This window comes from Mizuhopecten yessoensis, unplaced genomic scaffold (genome assembly GCF_002113885.1).
Source record: "Mizuhopecten yessoensis strain PY_sf001 unplaced genomic scaffold, ASM211388v2 scaffold6363, whole genome shotgun sequence".
NCBI lineage: Eukaryota > Metazoa > Mollusca > Bivalvia > Pectinida > Pectinidae > Mizuhopecten > Mizuhopecten yessoensis.
The window spans coordinates 754,935-780,727 of NW_018406512.1; the positions used below are offsets into that span (position 1 = coordinate 754,935).

The 25,793-nt window shown below is 36.2% G+C and overlaps 1 protein-coding gene across 3 annotated transcripts in view; it reads right to left on the reverse strand.

Moving 5' to 3' along the window:
* Nucleotides 1–404: 404 nt before the first annotated feature.
* Nucleotides 405–25,793, reverse strand: part of LOC110452052 — a 64,582-nt gene continuing 39,193 nt past the window's right edge. Inside the window, exons 14-21 of one of the 3 annotated variants that reach the window (XM_021500325.1) lie at nt 25,126–25,316; nt 21,638–21,740; nt 20,033–20,099; nt 19,216–19,397; nt 16,139–16,200; nt 10,192–10,942; nt 6,671–7,333; nt 405–5,300 (exon numbers count right to left, since the gene is read on the reverse strand). In XM_021500325.1, coding sequence (XP_021356000.1) covers nt 5,131–5,300; nt 6,671–7,333; nt 10,192–10,942; nt 16,139–16,200; nt 19,216–19,397; nt 20,033–20,099; nt 21,638–21,740; nt 25,126–25,316 — 2,189 coding nt within the window. In that variant the 3' untranslated portion in view covers nt 405–5,130. Of the gene's footprint in view, nt 5,301–6,670; nt 7,334–10,191; nt 10,943–16,138; nt 16,201–16,240; nt 16,714–19,215; nt 19,398–20,032; nt 20,100–21,637; nt 21,741–25,125; nt 25,317–25,793 lie in introns of those variants that run through there. The other 2 variants (XM_021500326.1, XM_021500327.1) reach the window with 2 other exon arrangements.

Sequence of the window (25,793 nt, forward strand, 5' to 3'; positions counted from 1 at the left end):
CTTTGTCCATGGAAGGTCCCTGCAAAATTTCATTGAAATTGGTTCAGGGGTTTTGGAGAAGAAGTCGAAAATGTAAATTGTTTACGGACGCACGACGGACGACGGACGACGGACGACGACGGACAAAAGGCGATCGCAATAGGTCACTTGAGACTTTGTCTCAGGTGACCTTAAAACCAAAAAAACTAACAATCACACACACAAACGGTAGAAGTAAACGAGTTGCAGGCAAATGATCGTTGATTTAGTAATGCTTCCGTTCATACACTTATATGACATGGTGACGATGGTGACATTACAAATAATTCCTCACAGTCCCGACATTGAACGTGTCGCTTTTGTATTGCATATTGTAATAAAAAGATACCGCAGTATAAAATACACAATGGCAAATTCAAATTGTCGAATATTTATTACATGAAATCACACATTATTTATTCAATAAATCTTCATTGAATCTTAAATAAGGCAATGTAAGTTGATATGAATTAAGCTACATATGTATAATTCAGCAACATTGTATACAACTTTGCAATTGAGTTACCCTCTCAAAATGACAATCTTCTAGGTATCAAGTTTCTAAAATAGTTTGATTACATTTTATTTTACCGGGAAGGGGGTTTCTTTGCTGCAATGTCATAGCAGGGAAATTTCACACTTCTTAATATAATTTGTGGTAACTGTAGAAACAAAATATCGAAGTACATATGTACTGATGGTCAAATGATTTCCTCTATTTTGCAATTGACACTAAATGCTAAGTTACTCTCTGAGTTCATGTATAAACACTTAGTTGATTCATGATAATTTGTCCCATCAAAAATAGTAAACAGAATGCCAACGGAATCAACTTATATGAATTTGCAACTACTGAATACACATATGGACAAAGGCAATATTATACACAAATGACGTCGTCATTCCTAATTAAAGTAACATTGTACCAAAGACAATAGTATACACAAATGACGTCGCCATTCATAATTAAAGGAACATTGTACCAAAGACAATAGTATACACAAATTACGTCGCCATTCATAATTATAGAAACATTGTACCAAAGACAATAGTATACACAAATAATACGTCGCCATTCATAATCAAATGAACATCGAACCAAAGACAACAGTTAATGTCGCTATTCATAACTTTAAGTAATATTGTACCAAGGACAATAGTATCAACAGTGACGACACAATTCACAATTACACTGAAACCAAAAAGAAACGCAACTTTTTTAATTTTTGTAAAATGATGATTTTGAACAATAGGTTTCAATATTTGATGTTTTAGTCAACTTTGAATATTGATCTAACCCATATCATTTTTTAGGGATTTTTAAAGAAAGGGGTTTCACTAGACTCTCATGAAAACAAGTACCTTATATTACTTAAAGTTAAAATGACAGCAGTTTGAAGATCGGTCCCTTATGCTGTGTGTTCTCCTTAAACAGCTATAGAATCTCTGCATTGACTTTATAGGGGCATTGACTGATTGTATAGTATTTGTTTCCCATTCCTCGACAAAAGCATCGACAAAATAGGGGACCTATGTCGATTCTACTTTCCTGTCTAGTTCATCTCACTGTTTCAATTGGGGCTACATGTAGGTCAATCGATCTGATTTGTTGCAATAACGTCCCTAACGACTCTGGCAACGTGTAGCCTTGCATAACTATGCTAAAAAGTGAGACGATGCCTCCTAACAAAAGGCAATATGGGCCGCTTATCATTGCATACGATGCCTCCTAACAAAAGGCAATATGGACCGCTTATCATTGCATAAGACGTGTTTGACGTTGCGGTGTCAGTTGTAATCCTTCAAGACCATTTACGAAGTCGCGTTTCTTTTTAGTTTGTATATATGCAATATTGAACCAAAGGCAACATTATCATTTGTTAACAATGATTTCCTTTTAAGGAACTCTGGTAATTCTCCCTTAATTATATAATGTTATCACGTATATCAACAAATTTTTAGACTACTCTGGTGATATTGTACTTTCGGAAAACTTGCTGAAATGAGTGCTGGTGCAAGCTAGCAGATCGAAAAAACAATTTCATCCTAAACATAACCACACAAACCTGATGAATACAAATCAAAACACTTATTACCATGAAACCGATATAAGTTTCCGAGTCTACATATTGGAGGGACCTGTATCCCTCATATGTTCATAATTAACAATACAATATAATTTTATGTTTTTCTCATACAACCACTATACGTTTCCTCACTTCCGACTAATTAGATAAACCTCTTTGGAGTTGTTAAATAAGTTTGGGTATTCACTAGTGGATAACACACAGGACGTGATTCAAGTCACTTCGATGAAACTTAAATAATAACCAAAATTTATCAAAATCAATGTGTCAACTTGGATGTCAAGTCGGATAAATAATAATTGCACATCCTCGCATGCTCATTAAAAGTATAACACTCGCGTGTTAATTTAAGAAGACAAAATCACATCAAACAAATACGAAAATACTTTTTAAATGTACCATCGTTAAGTTGTTTAAGTATCAACCAGCCACAACTGTACTTTGTACATATAATACTACTTAAGTATCAACAGTTAATACTAATAAAAATACTATATTATTTTCAATATGAAACATCAGAGTAACATTCATAAAGAGGTTTGAGTGATGTTTTACAAATTCAAATGTATAAAGGATTTCCTGTCATTTCAACTCTCCTTAAGGAAACATTAATGACTGGGTGAAATATTGTTGTAATTCCTCACAATGTTACCTTTACCCCTTCTGACATCAAAATATATATGGCTAAGACTACTCACACCTCAAATTAAAACTTAGGGTGATAATTTATTAAGAAGTCGTCCCTCGGGGTGAAAGCAATATTTTAGCAACAGTGACCTTAACCTCAGGCGAATCGTGCCTAAAGACAATGAGCTTATTTACAATCACTAAGGCAACTCATACACCAAGTTTGATCATTCCTGATTCTCAAGTTATCGTCCAGAGAAGTGCTACGGACGCACGAACGGACTAACCAGGTGACCCACTATATTCCTCATCTACCGATGATTTTTGTGTCGGTGCAATACAAGATGAACACCGATCAGATAGCCTTTATATTCATATCAATGATAACAAATAAATAATACGTTTACATTCACAATGTAATATATATGCGGATATCTAATTTAGGGGTACATTATTATGTTATAATAAACCGGTACATAACAATTCAATACAAAAGAGTGTATTGTGATGTTGAAGGTATTGATCATCTCAAGACGACGGCTTGACTAAACACACGCTATTTACATGTAGTTGTGATGACAAGCAGCTTTAAGATACCTTCTTGCTATTACAATGTAGTATATAAGTCTAGTTCTATAATAAACGTAGGTTACACTTTGTTATGATCTGATATAAACATAGTCTTTATGAATAAAACGTGGCTTATTCAGGAAACGACTATTTCAGAACTCGATTACAATAATATATAAGGGTAATTAGTCAGTAATGTTAAAGTCTGATTTCTTCTAGACGGTGTCAAAATTAAAAGTTTCTCCTTTGAAGCATAAACACCATACATTATAATTACCAGCTTATATAAATAACAAAATCGTAAAAGTATTGACACTAAGATTTGCTGGTATAAGTAGTAAATTCCAACAATGTCTGGAATGCATCAACCAATTAGAAGTAAGCAGAGATTCTTGATCTTATCTTCAAACTTGGTCCTGACATTGATATTTTACAACCATAAACTATATTTGGCTTAAGTCTATATATACATTATGTTGTCAACATAGCAGTAACCAGTCAGAACATCACGGGAAATCATATGCAGAAAAAAATCAATTTCGTTTTTTCTTGTTTACACAAAATTTCGACTTTATACTTGACAAGTTGACTAATGTGATCAAAGTTGCATCTTACTTACACGAAGGTTTGAATTATTTATTAAAATTCGACTTATTTTTAGAACGAAATGATTTATTAGTATGTGAATTTTTCGACCAACTAACTTGAAATTTCGAGATAATAATCAGACTTTGGTTCATTTGGACGGCGATTGTTATAATGGTTAAACAAAGAGATGGAATAGTTTGACAGCATCTCCATTGAGGATTGAGCAACAATGAGAGTTTAGCTTTGATAGTAAATACATATATTACGTCTGTGATACAGGTATCATTTGTCATCTTTGGAGTAAATATCTAACTTTGTTGAAATTTCAGCTCAATGTCAACATCGAGTTAACAAGTCGAAATTGTGAGCAAGTAAGTTGAAATGTTAAGATAGTAGGAAGTCAAAATATTCCGTTAAACATTTCCATTCAGTAACACACACACACGCACCGATAAAGAAATGCATTATTTTTTACATGATTCTAATGCTCTTGCATAGAATCGAGGTAGTAAATCAACCAACTGGGTCACTTTTAAATATGGAATTTGCATCGACATAACTGAATTTGATGAAAATCCCACAGACAAAATTTATCTATAATCTATAACCAAATCAATTACATATATGTACAGGTTCTCTTGATTCAAATTGGCGTACATGTATGTATTGCCATTATGTTACAAATAAAACTTCATGAAGCGGTGTACCTCCTATATGATCCTTTGTGCAGGTATCACACGTTTGAACCCTTCTTTAAGCGTTAAGAGTAGGTTGTGCATATTATTTTTACATTAATGGAGTGTGTATATTTGGTCTCAAATTAAGGATTAAAACAAGTCCCTTATTATGTTTTTAATTTAAGGATTACAACACCATTTCCATTAACATCTCAAGTTGACATCAAACCATCAGCGATTAGAAAGTCATTGCTTATATTGGGAGTAATTCAGCTTCGCTAATCTTTAAAGTAATCAAGTTTTGCTAAGAGTAATACAGTCATTGCTTATCTTTAGAGTATGTAGGACTACAGTCGTATTTATGTCCCATAAGAACAAGTTTCTGAGAGACCCGCATTTCCTTGCTTAACTTTTCCCTCAACGTAAATATTTTTAAACTTGATTAACATTGTTATGTAGCTTATTGTTGTTCACTCTGGTCCTTTTACACATCAGTAGAGCCAAATGTTCTTGTTTACCTTTTCAATGAGCAATGACACGATTGACACTTGTGATTGTGAGTCTTACGGCATCAAATCCAACAGTCCTGTCAAAAACAAAGTTGTTTTTGCCGATGAGTCAGCTAGAATAATTCTTGTCAACTTTGATTTAGACTTCTGCTGTTTTGCATACTTTACAACCTCCTCAACACAAATCTGCCAGAGCTCTTCCGTATATCCATCCTGCAGTGTACCTGATATAAACATAACAAAACAAAAATATTTTAATGAGAAGCTAAATACGACATGGACAAGTAAATTAGTGTATTACACCTAGGCGTGCGCGCACGCACGTTTACTTCTACTAACATAAACATTCTGATCAGCAATTATTTAACGATTATATCTATAAAACAAATCATCAATCGTCTGACACCAGAACATGCAGATAGGAGCAAAATGGAGTGAGTATAATGTTACTCCCCACAGGCAGGGAAGACTTTTAGCAACCTTATACCGGTTATAACGTACAGGAACTTTATGAAAATATCTTATTTCAACTTAATATTTGAACATAGAAACTATTTACAAGAGGTGAAGAAAATCCTCCAGTGTGTCTGCTTATTTATAAATGCAGTCCTTAGTTAACCCTGGCTATAATCCTTAGTGAAACAAATTCAGTACTTGTAACGTTAACATATTGTTCGTGATTTTGAATTAAATTGACGTGATGATACACAATGAAATATTATTTAACAATAAATCACAGTTGGTAAATGTGAGCAGAAGCTGATATTGCCGCCAGAGTTTGACAACCACGGACGAGAAATCTTTGAAAATGAGAAAAATACCAACAGTTTGTATGCAAACATAGATGCGCCAAAGACAGGATCAACTAGTATGCTGTATTTATTTGTTTATTTAAGAAGCTCTATCTGGCTTTCATGATTTTGAAACTGAAGCAGTGTATGCATATGTGTATAAACAAACAATAGAAAAAATATAAAACAACAAACTCATCCATCAACCCTTTGAAAAGTCCATTTCAACTAGCTCAATAAACATGTTTTTATTCTAAAAAAATCACCAGAAGTGAAACTTGGCAACTTGATGAACAAATATCTTGACACTTAGCTATTTGACAATCACATTTACCTTCCATGAAAAAGTAATAGGTTCCCTTATAGGCTAAATCTTATTTTAGAAACTAATTTATGTTACAAAGATTGTTACTTTCCAACATTGTGAAGTTTCAGAGATTTCACTATTACATGTATCACAATAAACATAACATTATAATGACACAATGCAAGTGAAGTATGATAAAATCTTCTGTGTAAATTTGTCAAATGTTCCTTTCTCAATTTGTACATAGTTTTTTTTTGTGTTAGAAGGAAATAATCTGTTACTTTGGCATTTCAGAATCTTGTTACTTTCTCTCTATGTATGTCATGTGCAACTTAGGTACCTAAATATAAACCTTATTAAATTCAACTAGAAATGTAGATTTGTTTGATAGAGGTATTAATAGTTGTATCCAAAATTATTAACCCTTGTGTGCATTAACTGGTGATCTTGACCTCTGGCAGACCATGCGCAAGCTACCGGTATTAACAATACATACCTGGTGCAAAAGACGGCAGAGCAACAGAATCCAACTTCAATTCATCCACCTTCCTGAAAACTTGATGAAAGCATGCCCTGACAGAGTCCGTAAGTCCCTTCCATAAAGCTTTAGCATGTGACGTCTTTGGATCAGCTACTGGCGCTATTACATGCAATACATGTGACACATTCTGCAAATCTCCCCCATGTGTATGAAACACATCTGAAATCTGCAGACGTTTCTTTTCTTTTATAAACTTCTCTTTCTCCTTTCGGTACTTTCCACCAGCTTTTCTTTCAATTGCCTTAGCAACAAATCGTTGACTCTGAAATTGTTCATCCTCTAAACTGACAAGAGCAGCAGCGTGTGTATCCACATAAGACTGCTTCATAACCCACACAGTAAGTTTGTCATTTAGCTGAAGTGTTCCTCCAGTGTCTGATTTACCCAGCCAGACTGGGTATACAATTTTCCTATTGACACATTGTACTGCTGGTGAGACTGGGGAAGCTACTTGTGGTTTACTCGCTCGAAATGCCTCCGATACCTTTCTCAGAATATCTTTGTCCTGATCCACAAAGTGGATTTCTGCCCGGGTTGGTTTCTGATGTTTTTCACAAAACATGTTTACAGCTTCTTTATATGCAGCAGTACACATTTCAGTTGGATTATGGCCTTTTCCTGTAAAACACATAACAAAAAAATGTTTTATACAAAAAGCACTTGTAGATATATAATATCTATATACCATGAGTAGATCATAGCTTATGTGTGAAGCTGTAATGGATATCACCATAACTTAGTACATCATGTTATACTACAGGAGACAGACTGTTAAAACAAAATCAGTTTTATTTGTTGTTGTTTATTTTGTTTTAATGTCTATAGATAGCTTAAGTAATCTAGGTTCAAACACTAATAGCATTTGTTACGAGGAATATTTTTCAACATTTTAGCACAAAGCATTGTAACAATAGTGTGGTTTCATAATAGATTATACAGTTTGCAGCTTCTATTTGAGAGTTAAATAAGTAGACTTGGTATAAGTGAATGTATTTAACTATGGCAGAGCAGAGTGATCACTAGCCGTAAGAAGTAATGAAGGTGGATGCCGTAAGGAGCTGTGGGTAAATTTTTCATGGATTAACAGGAATATTTTGAAATATACTCGCAGCAATTAACTGATTGAAATTTCCATAATAATAATAAGCTATTTTAACATCACAAAAACTTATAATTTAAAGTCATAGTTACAAGATAAAACAAGAGTTTGCATTGCTCACCTGGTATAAATCTCACACTTGTACATGTAACCTTTAAAGTTAACTAAAATAAAGCTACAGACAGAATGCCAGTATCTATGACTATAAGTCATTCGAAAGAATTTGTTTAAAGATCTCAACACATTTGACCTTGAAATTAAAACAAGGTTATTTCAATGAACAAAATGTATAGCCCTTCATCTCAGCATGCAACTTGCCAAACATCACCACCCTAAAGACTTTTTGTTTATTGAGATTAGGTCATTACAAAGTTTAAACACATTTGACCTAATGTTATCTTGAAAGTCACTCAATACTTGAAAGCTCTTCATCTGAGCATGCTACTGACAAATTATCACCCACCCTACATCTTTTAGGGTAATCATAAGAAGGTGTTTAAAAGTTTTGAAAACATTTTGAGTCTTTGACCTTGAATATGGATTAAAGTCATTAATTAGAACAAGCCACATTGTTTTTCAACTGAGTATGAGCCGGTGACATTTAATATGGGCAAAGATCATTCATTTGAACAAACTGAGTACCATTTCATCCCTGCATGCTACTGGCCAAATATAAACATGCTGGGCGTTTTGGTTATTCAAAATAAATTGTTTAAAGGTTTTTAAAGACAATTGACCCCTATGACCTTGAATATAGATGAAAGTATTTTATTTGAACAAATTGGTAACCCTTCAACACAGCATGTAACCAGCCAAATATCATCATCCTGGTACATTTGGTTATTCAGACTAAAATGTTTGAAGATTTTTTTTATAACAATAGAGTAGACTCCTGTGACTTTGGATATGTATGAAAGTCATTGATTGTAGGCATCCTGGTTATTCAGCAGAAGTTGTTGAAGAACTTTAAGGTATTTGACCACTGAAACCTTGAAAATGGACGAAAATCATTCATAGACACATTTTGATAGCCAATCATCAATGCAAGCTACTGGCAAAATATTAACATTCTTGGCCTTTATTATACAGAAATAGACATTTAAATGTTTTAAAAATATTTATCCCTTGTGACCTTGAATATAACTCAAGGTCATTTATTTGAACAAACTTGGTAGCCCTTTATCTCAGCATGTTACTAGCCAAATATCATCCGCTTGGTTCTTTTGGTTGTTCAGAAGAAATTGTTGGACATTTGTTAAGATAATAAATCCCTGTGACATTAAGAACTTGGTAGCACTTCATCCATGCATGTTACCAGCCAAATATCATCATCCTGTGCCTTTTGTTGCTAAATATTAAAATATTTCTACATATTTGACCCCTGTGACCTTGAATATGGACAAAGGCCATTCATTTGAACAAACATGGTAGCCCTTCATCCCAGCATGCTATTGACCAAATATCATCACTCTATGGCTCTTGGTTCATGAGAACAAAATGTTTGTAATAAAAAGTCGACGCCGGTCGGATGACAGACAGACGGACAAATGCACCAGGCCATAAGCTCACTTGGCCCTTCGAGAGACATATAGAGACATGCACCATAGTGAGCAAGTCACATAACCAAGAACATACAACACATAGCCATGCACAACAGACACAATATCAAAGACAACAGTCACATCATGGACACAAGACACATTATTAAGGACATATTGTTAATTATTAGGTGTATTTTTGTCTGTATTTTGTGTGTCTCTATAGTTTTAAATATCCACTGTTACCAACTGTTCATAGTTCTTAGTTTATTCGTCCATAGTTATGTGACTGTTGTCAACATTTGTCAACATTTTGTGTGTCTCTGAACTTATTTATTTATTGTATAAACTTGTTTTTTCAATTATTACAAGTCTGGTGTGCATATTTTGTTTGTCCTTCATCTTGTGTATATGCTGTGACGCTGTGTCCGTCATCCATCTGTCCGTAACTGTGTGTTTCTTTTTCCATATGGTTATATATCTGTCATCCATATTCTTTAGTGTCTGTACCTTTGTACAGTATACATGTTCTTTTTCCTTAATTTTGACTCAATTCTTTTTGGTTTGTGTTTTGTGTGGCTGTTATCTTACAAGGCCAAAATTTCACAGACATTCCTTAATTTCATGAAATTACTTGATGTGACTTTTGAAGTGTTCCCATAGGAAAGTATTAACAGTGTTGAGGAAAAATGTTAAGGAAAGTTTTCCTTTAGTTCAGAAATCTTTCCTATTCAGTATTGAAAATCTTAATGAATTTCTTGAAGTTAAGGAATATGTGTAAAAATGAATTTCCCAAAGTTTGAAAGCATTTGTGAAACAGAGGCCTGATCAGTACTCACCAATAGCAGGAAGTGCAACAGATCTAGCACCAGCGTTGTCAGCCTTCATCAAACTGTTCAGGATGGATCTGCAAAGGTCATCCTGACAACATTGCCTGTTTTGTTGATTGTGAGGCTTGTAAAAACTCCAAACTGGAATAACAGCATGGATGATGAAGTTGTAGTGAAGGTTACCAGCAGTAGTAACACAACAATCACCAATGTCCAGTTTCCCCTTTCCACGAAATATATTGGTACATGCTACCTCCAATGCTGGTCCAGCAGCTATGGCAATCTTACTTGCCAGGCCCCCGGAGTTGTCAAGGGAACGATGTGTGCCATGAATGATTGCATCCACATCGAGTTCAAGGAGGTTTTCTTGGTACACAAACACTCGTACTCCCTGCTTTGTTTGTAATAATTCTGATCCCGGTGGTGGCCTCTTCCTCACCTGTACAGACCCCTTCATGGAAGGCTGAACTGGATGACAAAGATGATTTTCTTTTATCCTGTCGATTGTACTATCTCCGTTTGTATTGCTTCTCTGTTTGTTACTCTGGTCGACATTTCCACCTGCTGTGATTTTGGATATGTATAAGGTGGCACATTGAAGCTCTGGTAAGCTTCCCTCTAGAAAACAAATTCCATTATTTTCGAACCATGTAGCTCCAGATGCCCTGTATATTTCAGAATATATCTTTTCTGGTCTGATGCATTTCTTGACGTCGTCTACAATTGCTGCTTTTAATGGTGCTTTCAAAATCTGTACAATCTGAGAAAGAAAAGAATAAATTTATATCAGAAAAAATACTTATTAAATAAGTCTTGTTTCGGAAAATACATCTCCGAGCACTCGTGTCAAAATAAAATAAAATAATCATGATTCCTCCTTTTCCAAAATGTCCTTGTCTTTACAGAGCAACATAAGGCATGACTCTTATATATCCAGCGGTGTTTATATAAACAACTTCAAAGGTCAAAGGTCAAAATGAAAAACAAAGTTTTGCAAAGGAAATTGCCAGGTTCAAAAATCTTAAAGCATGGAAAGAGCTTTTTTCTTTTTCTTTCATTTCAATTGCAAGAACTAGCTCAGAAAACATGTAAATGCTCTAGGACTACAGACTGGTTTGTGACCCTAAGCATAACCATACTTATTTAAATTATCCCAATTTTGTGTTGACAGGTCATTGTTGTCCCAACACGCACATGAAGTGGGGTACCAGATAAACAAAAATTATCTTCTCTTTCCTAACCTGGATAGTCTCTATTACACAAGAACTTGTATGAATAAGAGATGATAAAATGTTTCACCCTTGAATGTCGGATAGGGGAATCCTAACCCTCAGGGAAAGATTCTTAAGTTGCCAAAGCCTCATGTTTGGCAACTTAAAAAATCTTTCTCTGATGGTTTAGATAATCAATCTCACCTCAACGAGATGAATGATTCTTTTTCTCTTACTTTGTTCACCAATTGTGTATCTACAGACTAAATGCAGGGTTGGTTGACTCGACGTTGATACATAGTTTACGTGACATCATTGTATTGTCGATGTAGCGTCATACAAAAGTCATACAATTGATATGAATAGGGGAATCCCCCTGTCGCAACCCTAAGGTGAGACAAGGATATAGCTTACACCTGCAAAAGTGTGGATACACTTGTCCAGGGAAGGAGAAACATGTTTCTCACATTACAAAACTTGAGATCGTAGAATGATCCTGGTGCCTACCACCAGATGATCTTTATTAAATCTAAAAAAGATTGTCTTTAACCTTTATTTGCTCTTCATTTTCAATGCAAGTACTACAAATGAGTTATAAAGTCCCTTCTTGGAAATCCTAAATAGAAATCTTATACATTAACTTGAACGTATTGTCATTTGTTATTTGCCACAATGACATATAGACTAGTAAACCAATATGCAAAATGCTAAACATTTGTAATTCTTACATAAAAGGAAGTGCTAACAATTACGGATGTATTCTTATTAGCGTTATGGGTATTTTTAACAAGGGGACCAATGTGAACATACATATCTAAGAGCTGTAAAAATTCAAGATGGCTTTCTTAAAAAAGATCCCTCTAATATATACTTTCTGGGAAAAAGCACTAGCAAACTTTAACTCTCAAAATTCATGATGGCCACATGTCCACCATTGTGGTTTTCCAATCAGTCCCTAAATTTGATACACTTGGAACTCCTCGGGTGGCTCGTATGCTGAAGCGAAGCAGAATCAACCGAGGTTTTCCGATTGAAATCGAATATGAAACGCTCGGGATCATGGTAAACTTGTCCTCTATAAATCACAATCTATAAATCAATATGTATAACAATGGGGATTCTTTAAATCGAATTTGAGAAAAATCCCATTTGAGAAATAGCGCTATATGTAATAACAAGAGGCCCAATGGGCCTGCATCGCTCACCTGGTATTAATCTCACACTTGTAATCTTAAAAGTGGACTAAAATACAGTTACAGGCAGAATATCAGTGTTTGATTTAAAAGAACCTATAAAAAGACTTAAACATATGACGCCTGTGACCTTGAATGTCGAACAAGGACATCAGGTTGAAAGTGGATCAAGGTCATTAATTTGATTAAACTTGGTAGTCCTTCATTCCAGCATGCTACAGGCCTAATTCAGTACGCTGGGCCTTTAAGTTATTGAGAAGAAGTTGTTTGAAGATTTTCAGACATTTGACCCCTTTGACCCTGAAAGCTGGTCAAGGTCATACATTTTAACAAACTTGGTAGCCCTTCATCCTAGCATGCTACAGGCCAAATATCAGTACCCTGAGCCTTTTGGTTATTGTGGAGAAGTTGTTTGAAGATTTTAAGACATCGGACCCCAGGGACCTTGAAAGTGGGTCAAGGTCATTTATTTGAACAAACTTGGTAGCCCTTCATCCCAGCATGCTACATGCCCAATATAAGTACCCTGGGCCTTTTGGTTATTGAGAAGAAGTTGTTTGAAGATTTTAAGACATCAGACCCAACTGACCTTGAATGTTGGTCAAGGTCATTCATTTGAACAAATTGGGTAGCCCTTCATCCCAGCATACTACAGGCCCAATATAAGTACCCTGGGCCTTTCGGTTATTGAGAAGTTGTTTGAAGATTTTAAGACATCTGACCCCAGTGACCTTGAAAGTGGGTCGAGGTCATTCATTTGAACAAACTTGATAGCCCTTTATCCCAGCATGCTACAGGCCTAATATCAGTACCCTGGGCCTTTTGGTTATTGAGAAGAAGTTGTTTAAAGTAAAAAGTTGACACTGGACAGACGGATATCGGACGAAGGACGGACGGACGGACACCGCACCATAACATAAGCTCACTTGCCCTTTGGGTAGGTGAGCTAAACATTTACTCTCCAAATTTAAGATGATCACCTGTCAGCAATATTGGTTCTTCAATCAGTTCCAAAATTTGATATGCAAAACTAGGGATCAAAGGAAACCCTCATTTGAAATTTGAGAAAAAATCACTTTAGCTATTCCTGCAACTCTGAGAAATAGTGTTAACAAACACCCAAAATTCAAGATGGCAACCTGTAAGACATCTTGTTTTTTTTATCAGTATCAGACATTGATGTGTTACTTTAGATTATGGGAGATCTTCAAGTGAATGTTCAGAAAGATCCCTCCAGAGCCTTTTGGGAAATAGTTCTTACAAGAATTGTTTAAGGTCAGACCGACTGACCATGGGCAAAGGGTGATTTGAACGGCCTGCAATCTGATGATGGTTGGCAGAAAAGGTTTAAATCTCTTGAAAATCCCACCCTGGATTTGTATTCAAGACAGGCAGGAAACCTTTGCACAATTGTTTACAATTTGTTTAATAATGATTCTATGTGGATATGCTACCTTTTCTCTACATATGATGAAATGCAGATTTTGAACTTTGTATGGTCATAACTTTTTATAGTTATTGTTGAACAGCCTCTGTTTTAGCAAAATTCCATTTCACCATCAGCTACTATAATTTTTGGCCGGAGCATTGTAAAATCAAGTAGAGTTTGTCTTGCATCTTATAGAGCTTACCCACACACCCAGTAGAAACTCTGTATGATAATTAACTTTCAAGTTATCATTCAGAAATGCAACATTATAGTTTTAGCAATTCAGACCAAGTGCAAATTACCTAAAATCGATAAACTTTCCAATCAGTCTTTCTTCTTGTAAGTGATCACACTGACACGTACAATAAAGAAGTTCTATCATGTAGTAGCAGTGGCCTTGACATCTGACAGACCATGCCCAAAATCAATAGGGTTTTCTACATCCACCATGGCAACTAAAATACCAAGTTTGAACCCTCAGAAGATCATTATTATCTGGAAAAGTATCATGGACAGACAGAGAGATGTGCTGATATCTTGCATAACAACTGTCTCGCCAATTTGATTTTGGGAGGAGGGGATAAAAAGTGGGATTTTAAAGATTTACATATATTTCCCTTATTGGGCTTTGCTCTGCCACTCCTAGGGGGCCATACATATGTTATGAGTCCCCTTAAACTGAGGATGCTCCAGACCTCATCTTATTGAAATTCCTTGAACGCTACTAAAAAAGTAATATCTTGCAGAATTAACCTGATTTCTGTAATTGGGCCAACTCACCTACCCCAAGGGTGTGCGATAGAGATGATGATTTTTTTTGTCAATTCCATTGATAGAATAGAAATAAACAACTTGTTTTTAAATTTCAAATCCTTGGTCTGCATTTTCATTTTGTCATATCAGTTGTCCTAAAATTGTTTCGTTAAGGTGCATTTTTTCTACAGTGAACACCTTCTGTCAGATATACCAGTACACTTTGATTTCAATTCTAACGAATAAATCTTAAAATCTTAAAATCAAAATCATGAAGAGAAGGTCGCAGGTACCTCATTTAGGCACAATGCATGATTTCTATGTACATTATATCATAAATCACCAGTAAGTTTACTTGTAATAAAATACACCAGTAATATTAGTTGTACTATATTAAAATAGTTATATCACTTGAAAAATATTACAGAAGTTATATATCATTTAGATGTATCTCCAAGCATTGGCTTAATTCATGGATACCCCTACGCTCACCATATCAATAAAGTTTGAAGACCATTTATGAAGCTGTGGCTAATATAGATTGCTGTGGAAAAATGTATAACACTGTTTTTAATAACTGAGGTGAAGGTCAGTGGTCAAACTGAAGACACAGTGAACTCATTTATGATATGCAACACACATACTGTACCTATATATAAAACGTGTGATGCTCAATCATGAACAGGAGCTGAGATACTAAGATCTCGGTTTAGGATGTGACACAATGATGTATATATATTTATTATATTTTAATAAGGTTTGATGTATTAATTCAACATTAGCTGAGATATGTTCCAGAAACCATTACATTAATACTTAAGGTAAAGGTCAAATTGAGGTCAAGTTGAGATTTTGTTTATAGATGCAACACACAGCCTTCCAATGATAAACCTTTATAAAAAAAATGTTTGATTCAAATTCATGAAACAGCAGCTGAAATATTCTCCTGAAACTATTATTTTGGTACTTGAGGTCAAGATCAAAGGTCAAATTGAGGCCAAAGTACCTCATTTTAGGATGTGACCCATCACCTTCCTTGTTGTACCTTTGTTGTACCTTATTGCAAAGTTTGATGCCAGTTAATAAAAAAAGCAGCTGAAATGCCCCAAGCAAGGTCGAAATCAGTCGCATGATGTACAAACTGTGATGCGCATTTGTAAAAAAGAGTTGCAGAGATATGCTCAAGAAAACCAAATTAGCATGGACAGACACAGCCCCAGAAGGACGAACAAAGCAAATACTACACATCCCACACTATGTTCACAGCGATGGCATAAAAAAAATAAAAAAATCCAGATAATTGACAGTTGTTATGACAACACCGGATAGTTTACTTGAATTACACACACTCTGAGGTTGAGCTATATTACCTGGCAAGGGAATTTATTTACGGTATATTGATCACTGTTTTTTTTCAACAGTTTGCCAGCATCTGAAAGTCAAAATCAGGAAAATCAGAAACAGTATCACTTAATGTTCATTTAATGATAAAAAGCACATGTACAGGAAGGACTCCAGTTAAATGTATTTGATGTACAGATGCAAATTTAAATACATAATGTTTGACATAGCAACTTTATTGTGACTGTACAGTTGTCATGAGAGTGACTTCAACAACACTGACCGAGTCCAACCATAATACACAAATCTATGAAATTGTGTAAGAACATATTTATCCAATGATAAGCTATGGGTATGAAACACGTTACAATTAATTGACTACTGACATTGGCATGTGTAACCGGAATGGGAAAGAAAAATGTCCAATAACCCAGATTAAAACCGAAGACCTGAAACTCTAGCGAGATGCTCTAACCAACTGAGCTACTTCAGGCCACCTGTGATCACCCCATCCCAGTTCTGCTGCATTCCTCCCTCCTTCAAAAATCTTTTTGACCCTGAAGTTTCCGTACCACCTTCCGTTGGTATGGCTAGTTGGATATAACTATAACAGAAAAGGGAAAATGCAACTGAACTCTAGATGGATGCTCTAACCAATTAAGCTATATATTACAGGTCACCAGAAAGTATGAGACACATTACAGTTCCACCCTTGACCTTATAGTCAAATAATAGAATTTGACACACCCTCCAATCACAATACAATAGATACCACTTTCATATAATTAACAGGATTATTGGAATAGCTATTAAGAGGGCCTATATCGCTCACCTGTATATCTAAGCAGTCATAGCAAACTATTCTCATTTAATATTATACTGTACTACAACTATTTCCAAATATTGGCTCTGTCTCTAAGCAACACTCTTACATATTTGGGTCCTATCCCTCTGTCCCCATCGGGTTTGGGAAATGGTTTATACATCATTTTATCATATTGGGCCAACGACACTCTATATCGAATTAGATAGATAAAGCTGTAGCATATAAATCCTTACCAATGACTCTTGGTTATTCAAAACCACCTGTTACAATATCTTAACACATTTATCTTTATTGCCTTGAAAGTAGGTAAAGGTCATTTTCATTTGCAAACTTTGTTGGGCTCCATCTAAAAAAGCTACCTTTTAATTACATGACTCTATGCCTTTCACTTCTTCAAAATAATTCGTTTGAAGTTTTAACAGTTATTAACAGTTTTTGACCCATGTTACATTGAAAGTGGGTTCAGGTAATTTTCACTTTGTCGGGCCCCATCGGTGGAAGCTACCAGCCAAATATTTTTATATAAGTCTATGCCTTTTGGTTCTTCAGAAGAAGTCGTTTTTAAATGTTTGACATATTTGACCCAGGTGATCTTGTTAGTAGGGCAAGGACATTTCCTTCTCAAATTTTGTTGGCTTTAATTCCAAAGCAGATACCAGCCAAATATTATGAATCTTCACCTTTCGATTCTTTTTCAGACGTCGCTTGAAATGTCTGACATATTTGACCCGTGTGACAAGTAGGTGTAGGTGCTTTTCATTTTCTACCTTTGTTGTGCTCAATCCCAAGAAGCTACAAGCCAAACATTAAGATTCCATATCGTCCAGTTCTTCAGAAGAAGTGGTTAAAAGTGTTTGATACATTTGACGCCTGTGACCTTGAAAGAAGGTCAAAGGTATTTTTTTTGTTCTCAAAGTCTATTGGGCTCTTACCAACGAAGCTTGCAGCCAGATAACATGACTCTAGGCCTTTCCATTCTTCAGGAGAAGTTGTTTAAAAGAAAAATTGAAGGATATGACAGACGGACGACAGATGCCGCATCACGACATAAGCTCACTAGACCTTCGGGCAGGTGAACTAAAAATGTAAGTATGTCTTAGTGCCATCTTTGAAATTGCAAATGGACAGTGGTAAACAAAATATTTAACAAGAGGCCCAGGGACCTTAAGAGCTCAGTGGGGATTCAATAGTTTAATTAAAAGCCTGCTGAATACCATACACTTTTATCAAGTATAATACATGGATTCTTCAGGAGTTGTTTTATTGTTTAGCAACATTTAACCCCTGTCATCTCAATAATAGCTCAAGTTCATTTGTATTTACGCAATGTGTAAGCCTCAATTCCAGAAAGCTTACTGTCAAATATCATGACTCTAGATTATTTGGATATTTAGAAGAAGTCATTTGAAGTATAAGACACATTTGACCTCTGTGACATGAAAGCAGACCAAGGTAATTTTTGTTCACAAACTTTATTAGGGTCCGTCCAAGGAATCTAAAGGCCTTATGTCATGACTTATATTATTATATAACTGCCATGTGAATTAAAAAGTGCATAATCTGAATATTGAAGTCAGTTTGTATGAACGGCTCTGTTGCTTGAACTATTTACATGGCAAACAGTGAACAAAGTTATATCATTGTATTACTGAAAATCTGTATTATAAACAAAAACATTACTGGTCTGAATACATCATAATTTACTAGATATAGGTGAAAATTTCAGAATTTCAAAGATGCCAGTTTGTTTACATGTGTGCTGCTGCCATCACGTTTGAGGTTCGAATCATATTGCAAACAGTTTGCCAGATAACTAGTTTAAAGTCCATACAGGAAGTTTGCAGCAAATTTGTAGCAAGCTTGTTGAAAACAAAAAATTGCCCCAAAGTTGCAATAAACAGGTTACTCCAAAGTTGCCTAAACTGTTTGTCAGAAAAAAAATGCATACGAAATGTAATCAGCTGTGTCAAACCAGAATCCTTTCATTTCTGTAAAGGTGACTTGCCATTTTGACATGGTAATGTAATCATTGATTTGACATTTTGACATGGTGCTGTAATCAGATCCTTTAGTGTATATACCTATGTGTTGTTTACAGGGATCCGGACATGGCACTGGATACACCCCCTTCATTGACAAAGCTGAAGCTAAAACTTTACTTACAAATGATAAACAGTGACACAAAAACATAATAATTAGGCTTGCTTGCCCTTTATCATCAGACACAACAGATTAAAATCGTATACATCAACTTTAGGATTTAAGAATCTAATAAATTACCATTTGAAGACTGGAGTATGATGAGTGCTTCCATATCCTGTAGGAATGGCCAAACAACTGTAAAATTCTCAAAACCAGTTTGCTTCAACCAGACCTCCACCATAGCTTTTTCAAGTGTTGAAAAATATTTGGACTTTAGTACCAGGCGCCTTCCTTCATATTCTGATGTTTGAAGAATTGTGCTGAATCAAAGGATAACAAATGTTTGAAAACAATCAATATCTGAAATCAGGAGGTCCATAGTGCTTACAGTGCTCCACCATTTTTCTTTTTTTATTACATGAATCCCCTTGATGATCTACATTCAACCACTCATTTCGATGTCCAAGGACCAAGGATGTTCCATAGCAAACTAGGATGAGATATTTGTACAAGTGTGTATGATTTTAGGATGGGGATCTCAATCATTTCTATCTTGACCACACATGGGACTATTAATCATCAGGAGTGGGGCAAGATCCTTAAGCTAATCCCGGAGTATATGGTTCAAAGTTCATCTTTTAATGGTCAACAAGTGGATGCATGGGGTATCACGAAATTTCTAAGAATGATACATATTGCAAAAATACAATTATCAAAAGAATTGTAGAATTAAAGTTTTCCATCTACTGCGATAAGTGAGAAAATAAAATCAATGTTTAACTAACATGGTACACATAAGACTGATGAAATAACAGAAAGCTTGATACTGATTAGATCACTTATTCAGTAAGAGTTATCCACATGTAATGGTTTCTCATGCTATTACAGAGTAGCCCTATAATCCTGAATTGATATCATTTACAGTTAAGACTTATAATGTGCAAGTAATTGTTACCTCTCAGTTACAGGTGAAGATTTGTGATCAACCTGTGCCCAGCTATACTGTGGTGCTGGTTTGGTATCTAAAAAAAAAGAGGAGTCTCAGTAAATTTTGGGATAAATGTGAAAATAAAATGTACTGCAAAACCAAATTGAAATGACTGACTTTGAAGAGGTGATTTTCAAGTACCTTGTTTGTTTTTTACCAGACAATAGTCTGAGACAGTAGTCGCCCTTCACACTTAATTATTAACTTGTATTCACTGTCTGGGATCAAAGCATAAGGCATCACAACATAATCATGATCAATTCCATATTCAGAATGATATTCATCAGTTTGGTAAGAATGATGAATGCTCCTTTTGTTCGAGTACAAACAGTTATTGAAAACTTTATCAACCCATCTGGGTTAAGGGGGAGGGGAATCGATGAACAGAGACAAGCGGGGCGACCAGCTTATTCATCTTTATGACCTCATTGTAACATCCACTACATGGTAATGGGATGGGGATATCGACGGTTTCAAAGTTATGGCTCAGGAGTTAAGTCCTTATGGGTGAGGCAAAACCCCACAAAAAGGTTGAGTCCCTTTATTTACACAATTTGAAATCCCAACTCCTAAGGATGCTTTCAAGCAAACATGGTTGATATCATTCTCTGATTCTTTTAGTTTCACAAAAGAAGTTGCTTGAAGCAATGTGGCCAAATTACCCCTTTTGGCCCCGCCCCTCACAGACCCCTGGATGGTTAGCTCCTCCATTTGTACTATTTTGAATCCCTTCCATCTATGGATGCTTCCAATCAAATATGGTTAATATCTTTCTCTTTCTCTCAGAGAAGGAGTTGCTTAAAGCAATACGGCCAATTTCCCCTTTTTGGCCCCCCATCTTTGCCCCCCCCCCCCCCATCTAAGGATGCTTCAAATCAAATATGTTTGATATCCTTCCCTTATTTTCACGGAAGAGGTCTCTTGAAGCAATATGGCCAAATTACCCCTTTTGGGTACCACCCTTCAGCCCCCTTGGGGCTCAGCCCCTCCATTTGTACAATATCAAATCCCCACCCCCTAGGGATGCTTCAAACTAAATATGTTTGATATCCCTCTCTTAGTTTCTGGGAAGAGGTCACTTAAAGCAATATGGCTCAGCCCCTTCATTTGTACATTTTGGAATCCCAACCACTTTCAGTCAAATGTGTGTATCAATTCCAATGAGCGGTTAATGAGAAGAAGTCTTTTGAAGCAATTGTTGATGGACATACGATGGACGGAATGACAAACGACAGAGCTGCAGTATGGCATACGGTCACATCGGTCCTTTTGACCAGGTGAGCTAATAAATTCAAATATCAAAGAACTTCAACTCTTAGAAAGTCCTAAACTTTAATAATTCATATCTTAAATGTTCTGCGAGTTCATTTTTTTGTGATTTCTGTTAATTATTTCATAAATATTATACTATTTCAAGCAATATTCACGGAAATATAGGCTTGGGATTATGTTTCTAGGTTGATACATGTATGTACCAAGGTAACAACATTAATTCACAAACTTTATACTTTTCATGATCTGAAATTACTAACATGCTTCCAAATTGAAATGAATTTGTAATATGATTTATACCTCCCCAAGATTTGTAAACACGTGGAGGCCGCACTGGTTTGGGCGAGTTTTGATCAGTGGTAGTACCAGTTGGAGATGGTGTCAGTTCAGTCTGATGTTGTGTCTGAAAATTGAAACAAATTGAATTTACAAGAATAAATAAATTCTTAAATCTGATATTATCGTCGGAAATGAAAGTATTACCATATGGACAGACAGCATTACTATATGGTATCTGTATCTTTGACGAGGGCCTTACTATGGATGAACAACATAACTATACAGAATCTGTATCTCTGACTGGGGCCTTAATTACTATGGACTAACAACATTACTATACAACATCTGTATCTCTGACAGGGGGCCTTTAACATTACTATACAGAATCTGTATATCTGACCGGGGCCTTACTATAGACTAACAACATTACTATATGGCTTGTGTATCTCTGACTGGGGCCTAACTATGGACTAACAACATTATTAAACATCATCTGTATCTCTGACGGGAGCCTTACTATGGACTAACAACATTACTATACAGCATCTGTATCTCTGACGGGAACCTTACTATGGACGAACAACATTACTATACATCATCTGTATCTCTGACGGGAGCCTTACTATGGACGAACAACATTACTATACAGCATCTGTATCTCTGACAGGAGCGTTACTATGGACTAACAACATTACTATACAGAAAATGTATCTCTGACAGGAGCCTTACTATGGACAAACAACATTACTATACAGCATCTGTATCTCTGACGGGGGCCTTACTATGGACGAACAACATTACTATACAGAATCTGTATCTCTGACGGGGGCCTTACTATGGAAGAACAACATTACTATACCACATCTGTATCTCTGACAGGAGCCTTACTATGGACAAACAACATTACTATACGGCATCTGTATCTCTGACAGGAGCCTTACTATGGAAGAACAACATTATTATACAGCATCTGTATCTCTGACAGGAGCATTACTATGGACTAACAACATTACTATACAGCATCTGTATCTCTGACGGGGGCCTTACTATGGAAGAACAACAATATTATACAGCATCTGTATCTCTGACAGGAGCCTTACTATGGACTAACAACATTACTATACAGAATCTGTATCTCTGACAGGAGCCTTACTATGGACGAACAACATTATTATACAGCATCTGTATCTCTGACAGGAGCCTTACTATGGACTAACAACATTACTATACAGCATCTGTATCTCTGACAGGGGCCTTACTATGGACTAACAACATTACTATACAGCATCTGTATCTCTGACTGGGGCCTTACCATGGACAAACAACATTACTATACAGCATTTGTATATCTGACTGGGGCCTTACTATGGATGAACAACATTACTATATAGCATCAGTATCTCTGACTGGGGCCTTACCATGGACAAACAACATTACTATACGGCATTTGTATATCTGACTGGGGCCTTACTATGGACAAACAACATTACTATACAGCATCTGTATCTCTGACAGGGGCTTTACTATGGACTACCAACATTACTATACAGCATCTGTATCTCTGACGGGGGCCTTACTATGGACGAACAACATTACTATACATCATCGGTATCTCTGACGGGGGCTTTACTTTGGATGAACAACATTACTATACAGCATCTGTATCTCTGACAGGAGCCTTACTCTGGACTAACAACATTACTATACAGGAAATGTATCTCTGACAGGAGCATTGCTATGGACAAACAACATTACTATCCAGCATCTGTATCTCTGATGGGGGCCTTACTATGGACGAACAACATGACTATACAGCATCTGTATCACTATGGACGAACAACATTACTATACAGCAGCAGTATCCCTGACAGGAGCCTTGCTATGGACAACCAACATTACTATACAGCATTTGTATATCTGACTGGGGCCTTACTATGGACTAACAACATTACTATACAGAAAATGTATCTCTGACAGGAGCCTTGCTATGGACAAACAACATTACTATACAGCATCTGTATCTCTGATGGGGGCCTTACTATGGACGAACAACATTACTATACAGCATCTGTAGCTCTGACGGGGGCCTTACTTTGGATGAACAACATTACTATACAGCATCTGTATCTCTGATGTGGGCCTTACTATGGACGAACAACATTACTATACAGCATCTGTATCTCTGACTGGGGCCTTACCATGGACAAACAACATTACTATACAGCATTTGTATCTCTGACTGGGGCCTTACTATGGACGAACAACATTACTATACAGCATCTGTATCTCTGACTGGGGCCTTACTATGGACAAACAACATTACTATACAGCATTTGTATCTCTGACTGGGGCCTTACTATGGATGAACAACATTACTATATAGCATCTGTATCTCTGACTGGGGCCTTATATGGACAAACAACATTACTATACAGCATCTGTATCTCTGACTGGGGCCTTACTATGGACTAACAACATTACTATACATCATCGGTATCTCTGACGGGGGCTTTACTTTGGACGAACAACATTACTATACAGCATCTGTATCTCTGACTGGGGCCTTACTATGGACTAACAACATTAACTACTATACAGCATCTGTATCTCTGACAAGAGCCTTACTATGGACGAACAACATTACTATACAGCATCTGTATCTCTGACAGGAGCCTTACTATGGACTAACAACATTACTATACAGCATCTGTATCTCTGACGGGGGCCTTACTATGGATAAACAACACTACTATACAGCATCTGTATCTCTGACAGGGGCCTTACTATGGTCTAACAACATTATTATACAGAATCTGTATCTCTGACGGGGGCCTTACTTTGGATGAACAACATTACTATACAGCATCTGTATCTCTGACAGGGGCTTTATTATGGACTAACAACATAACTATATGGCGTGTGTATCTCTGATAGGGGGCCTTACTATGGACAAACAACATTACTATACAGCATCTGTATCTCTGCCGGGGATTTGCTGTGGATGAACAACATTACTATACAGCATCTGTACATGTATCTCTGTCAGGGGGCCTATACTATGGATAAACAGCATTACAATACGGCATCTGTATCTCTGACAGGAGCCTTACTATGGACTAACAACATTACTATACAGCATCTGTTTCTCTGACGGGGGCCTTATATGGACAAACAACATTACTATACAGCATCTGTATCTCTGACGGGGGCCTTATATGGACAAACAACATTACTATACATCATCTGTATCTCTGACAGGGCCTTACTATGGATGAACAACATTACTATATGGCATTTGTATCTCTGAAGGGGGGCTCACTTTTCAGTAATGGTTTCTTCTATTTACCTTATTATACACAACAAGATGACGTAAAAAATAGTTTATCGTTGGAGCATAAACTGATGATGGAGTCGCACATTAAGATGGATGTAGTAACGAAAAGCCAAAATATGTCATCCTACGGCAACCATTTAAATAGAGACAGTGTACGGTGTAAGAGGGTAAAAACCTGAACATTGCTGATTTTGTTTTTCAATTGTTGAATGGCTTTCTCAATGCTGTCTTCCAATTTGCCAGCAACTGACAAATTTGCTCTATAAATCTTCTTTGTGGAGTTTCCAGCAGATTTTTGCTGAGCATTTGTCTCCCTTGTCATACTCCTGGTCTGGACACCCCTAGTAGCTCCTAAGGGTTCTTCACCTGTCCATGAAAATTGATAATGTATTTTTATCTTAAAGGATGCATTTTTTTGTACCAAAAGTACTTCAAATCTGGTTTATAAACTCTGACGCAAGAGGCCCTGAGGGCCTGTATGACCTATCTTGATATTTAAGTAAAATACTCTCATTAAACTTTCCCAGGGTTTGGGCCGGACCCCAGAATCAACTCTGGAAGCATGTATGTATCAAAATCTTCACGCTTGATAACTGTACATTTTTCTATATGGAGGTGATCTCAACCGCTATTGTTGTGCGTCAGGGACAGAACCTCAGAGGCCAATGATTAGACACCTGTATTAGGTTTTGTCATGTCCATCAATTGTATATATATATATATTTTATAGTTTTGGGATCCCAACCATTTCCATGCTGAGACAGAAACTAAGTCCTCAGGGGCGGACACTGAGTGACCCCAGGGCCTATCCTGGAAACTTAAGATAAAAAAAATCTTTCCCCA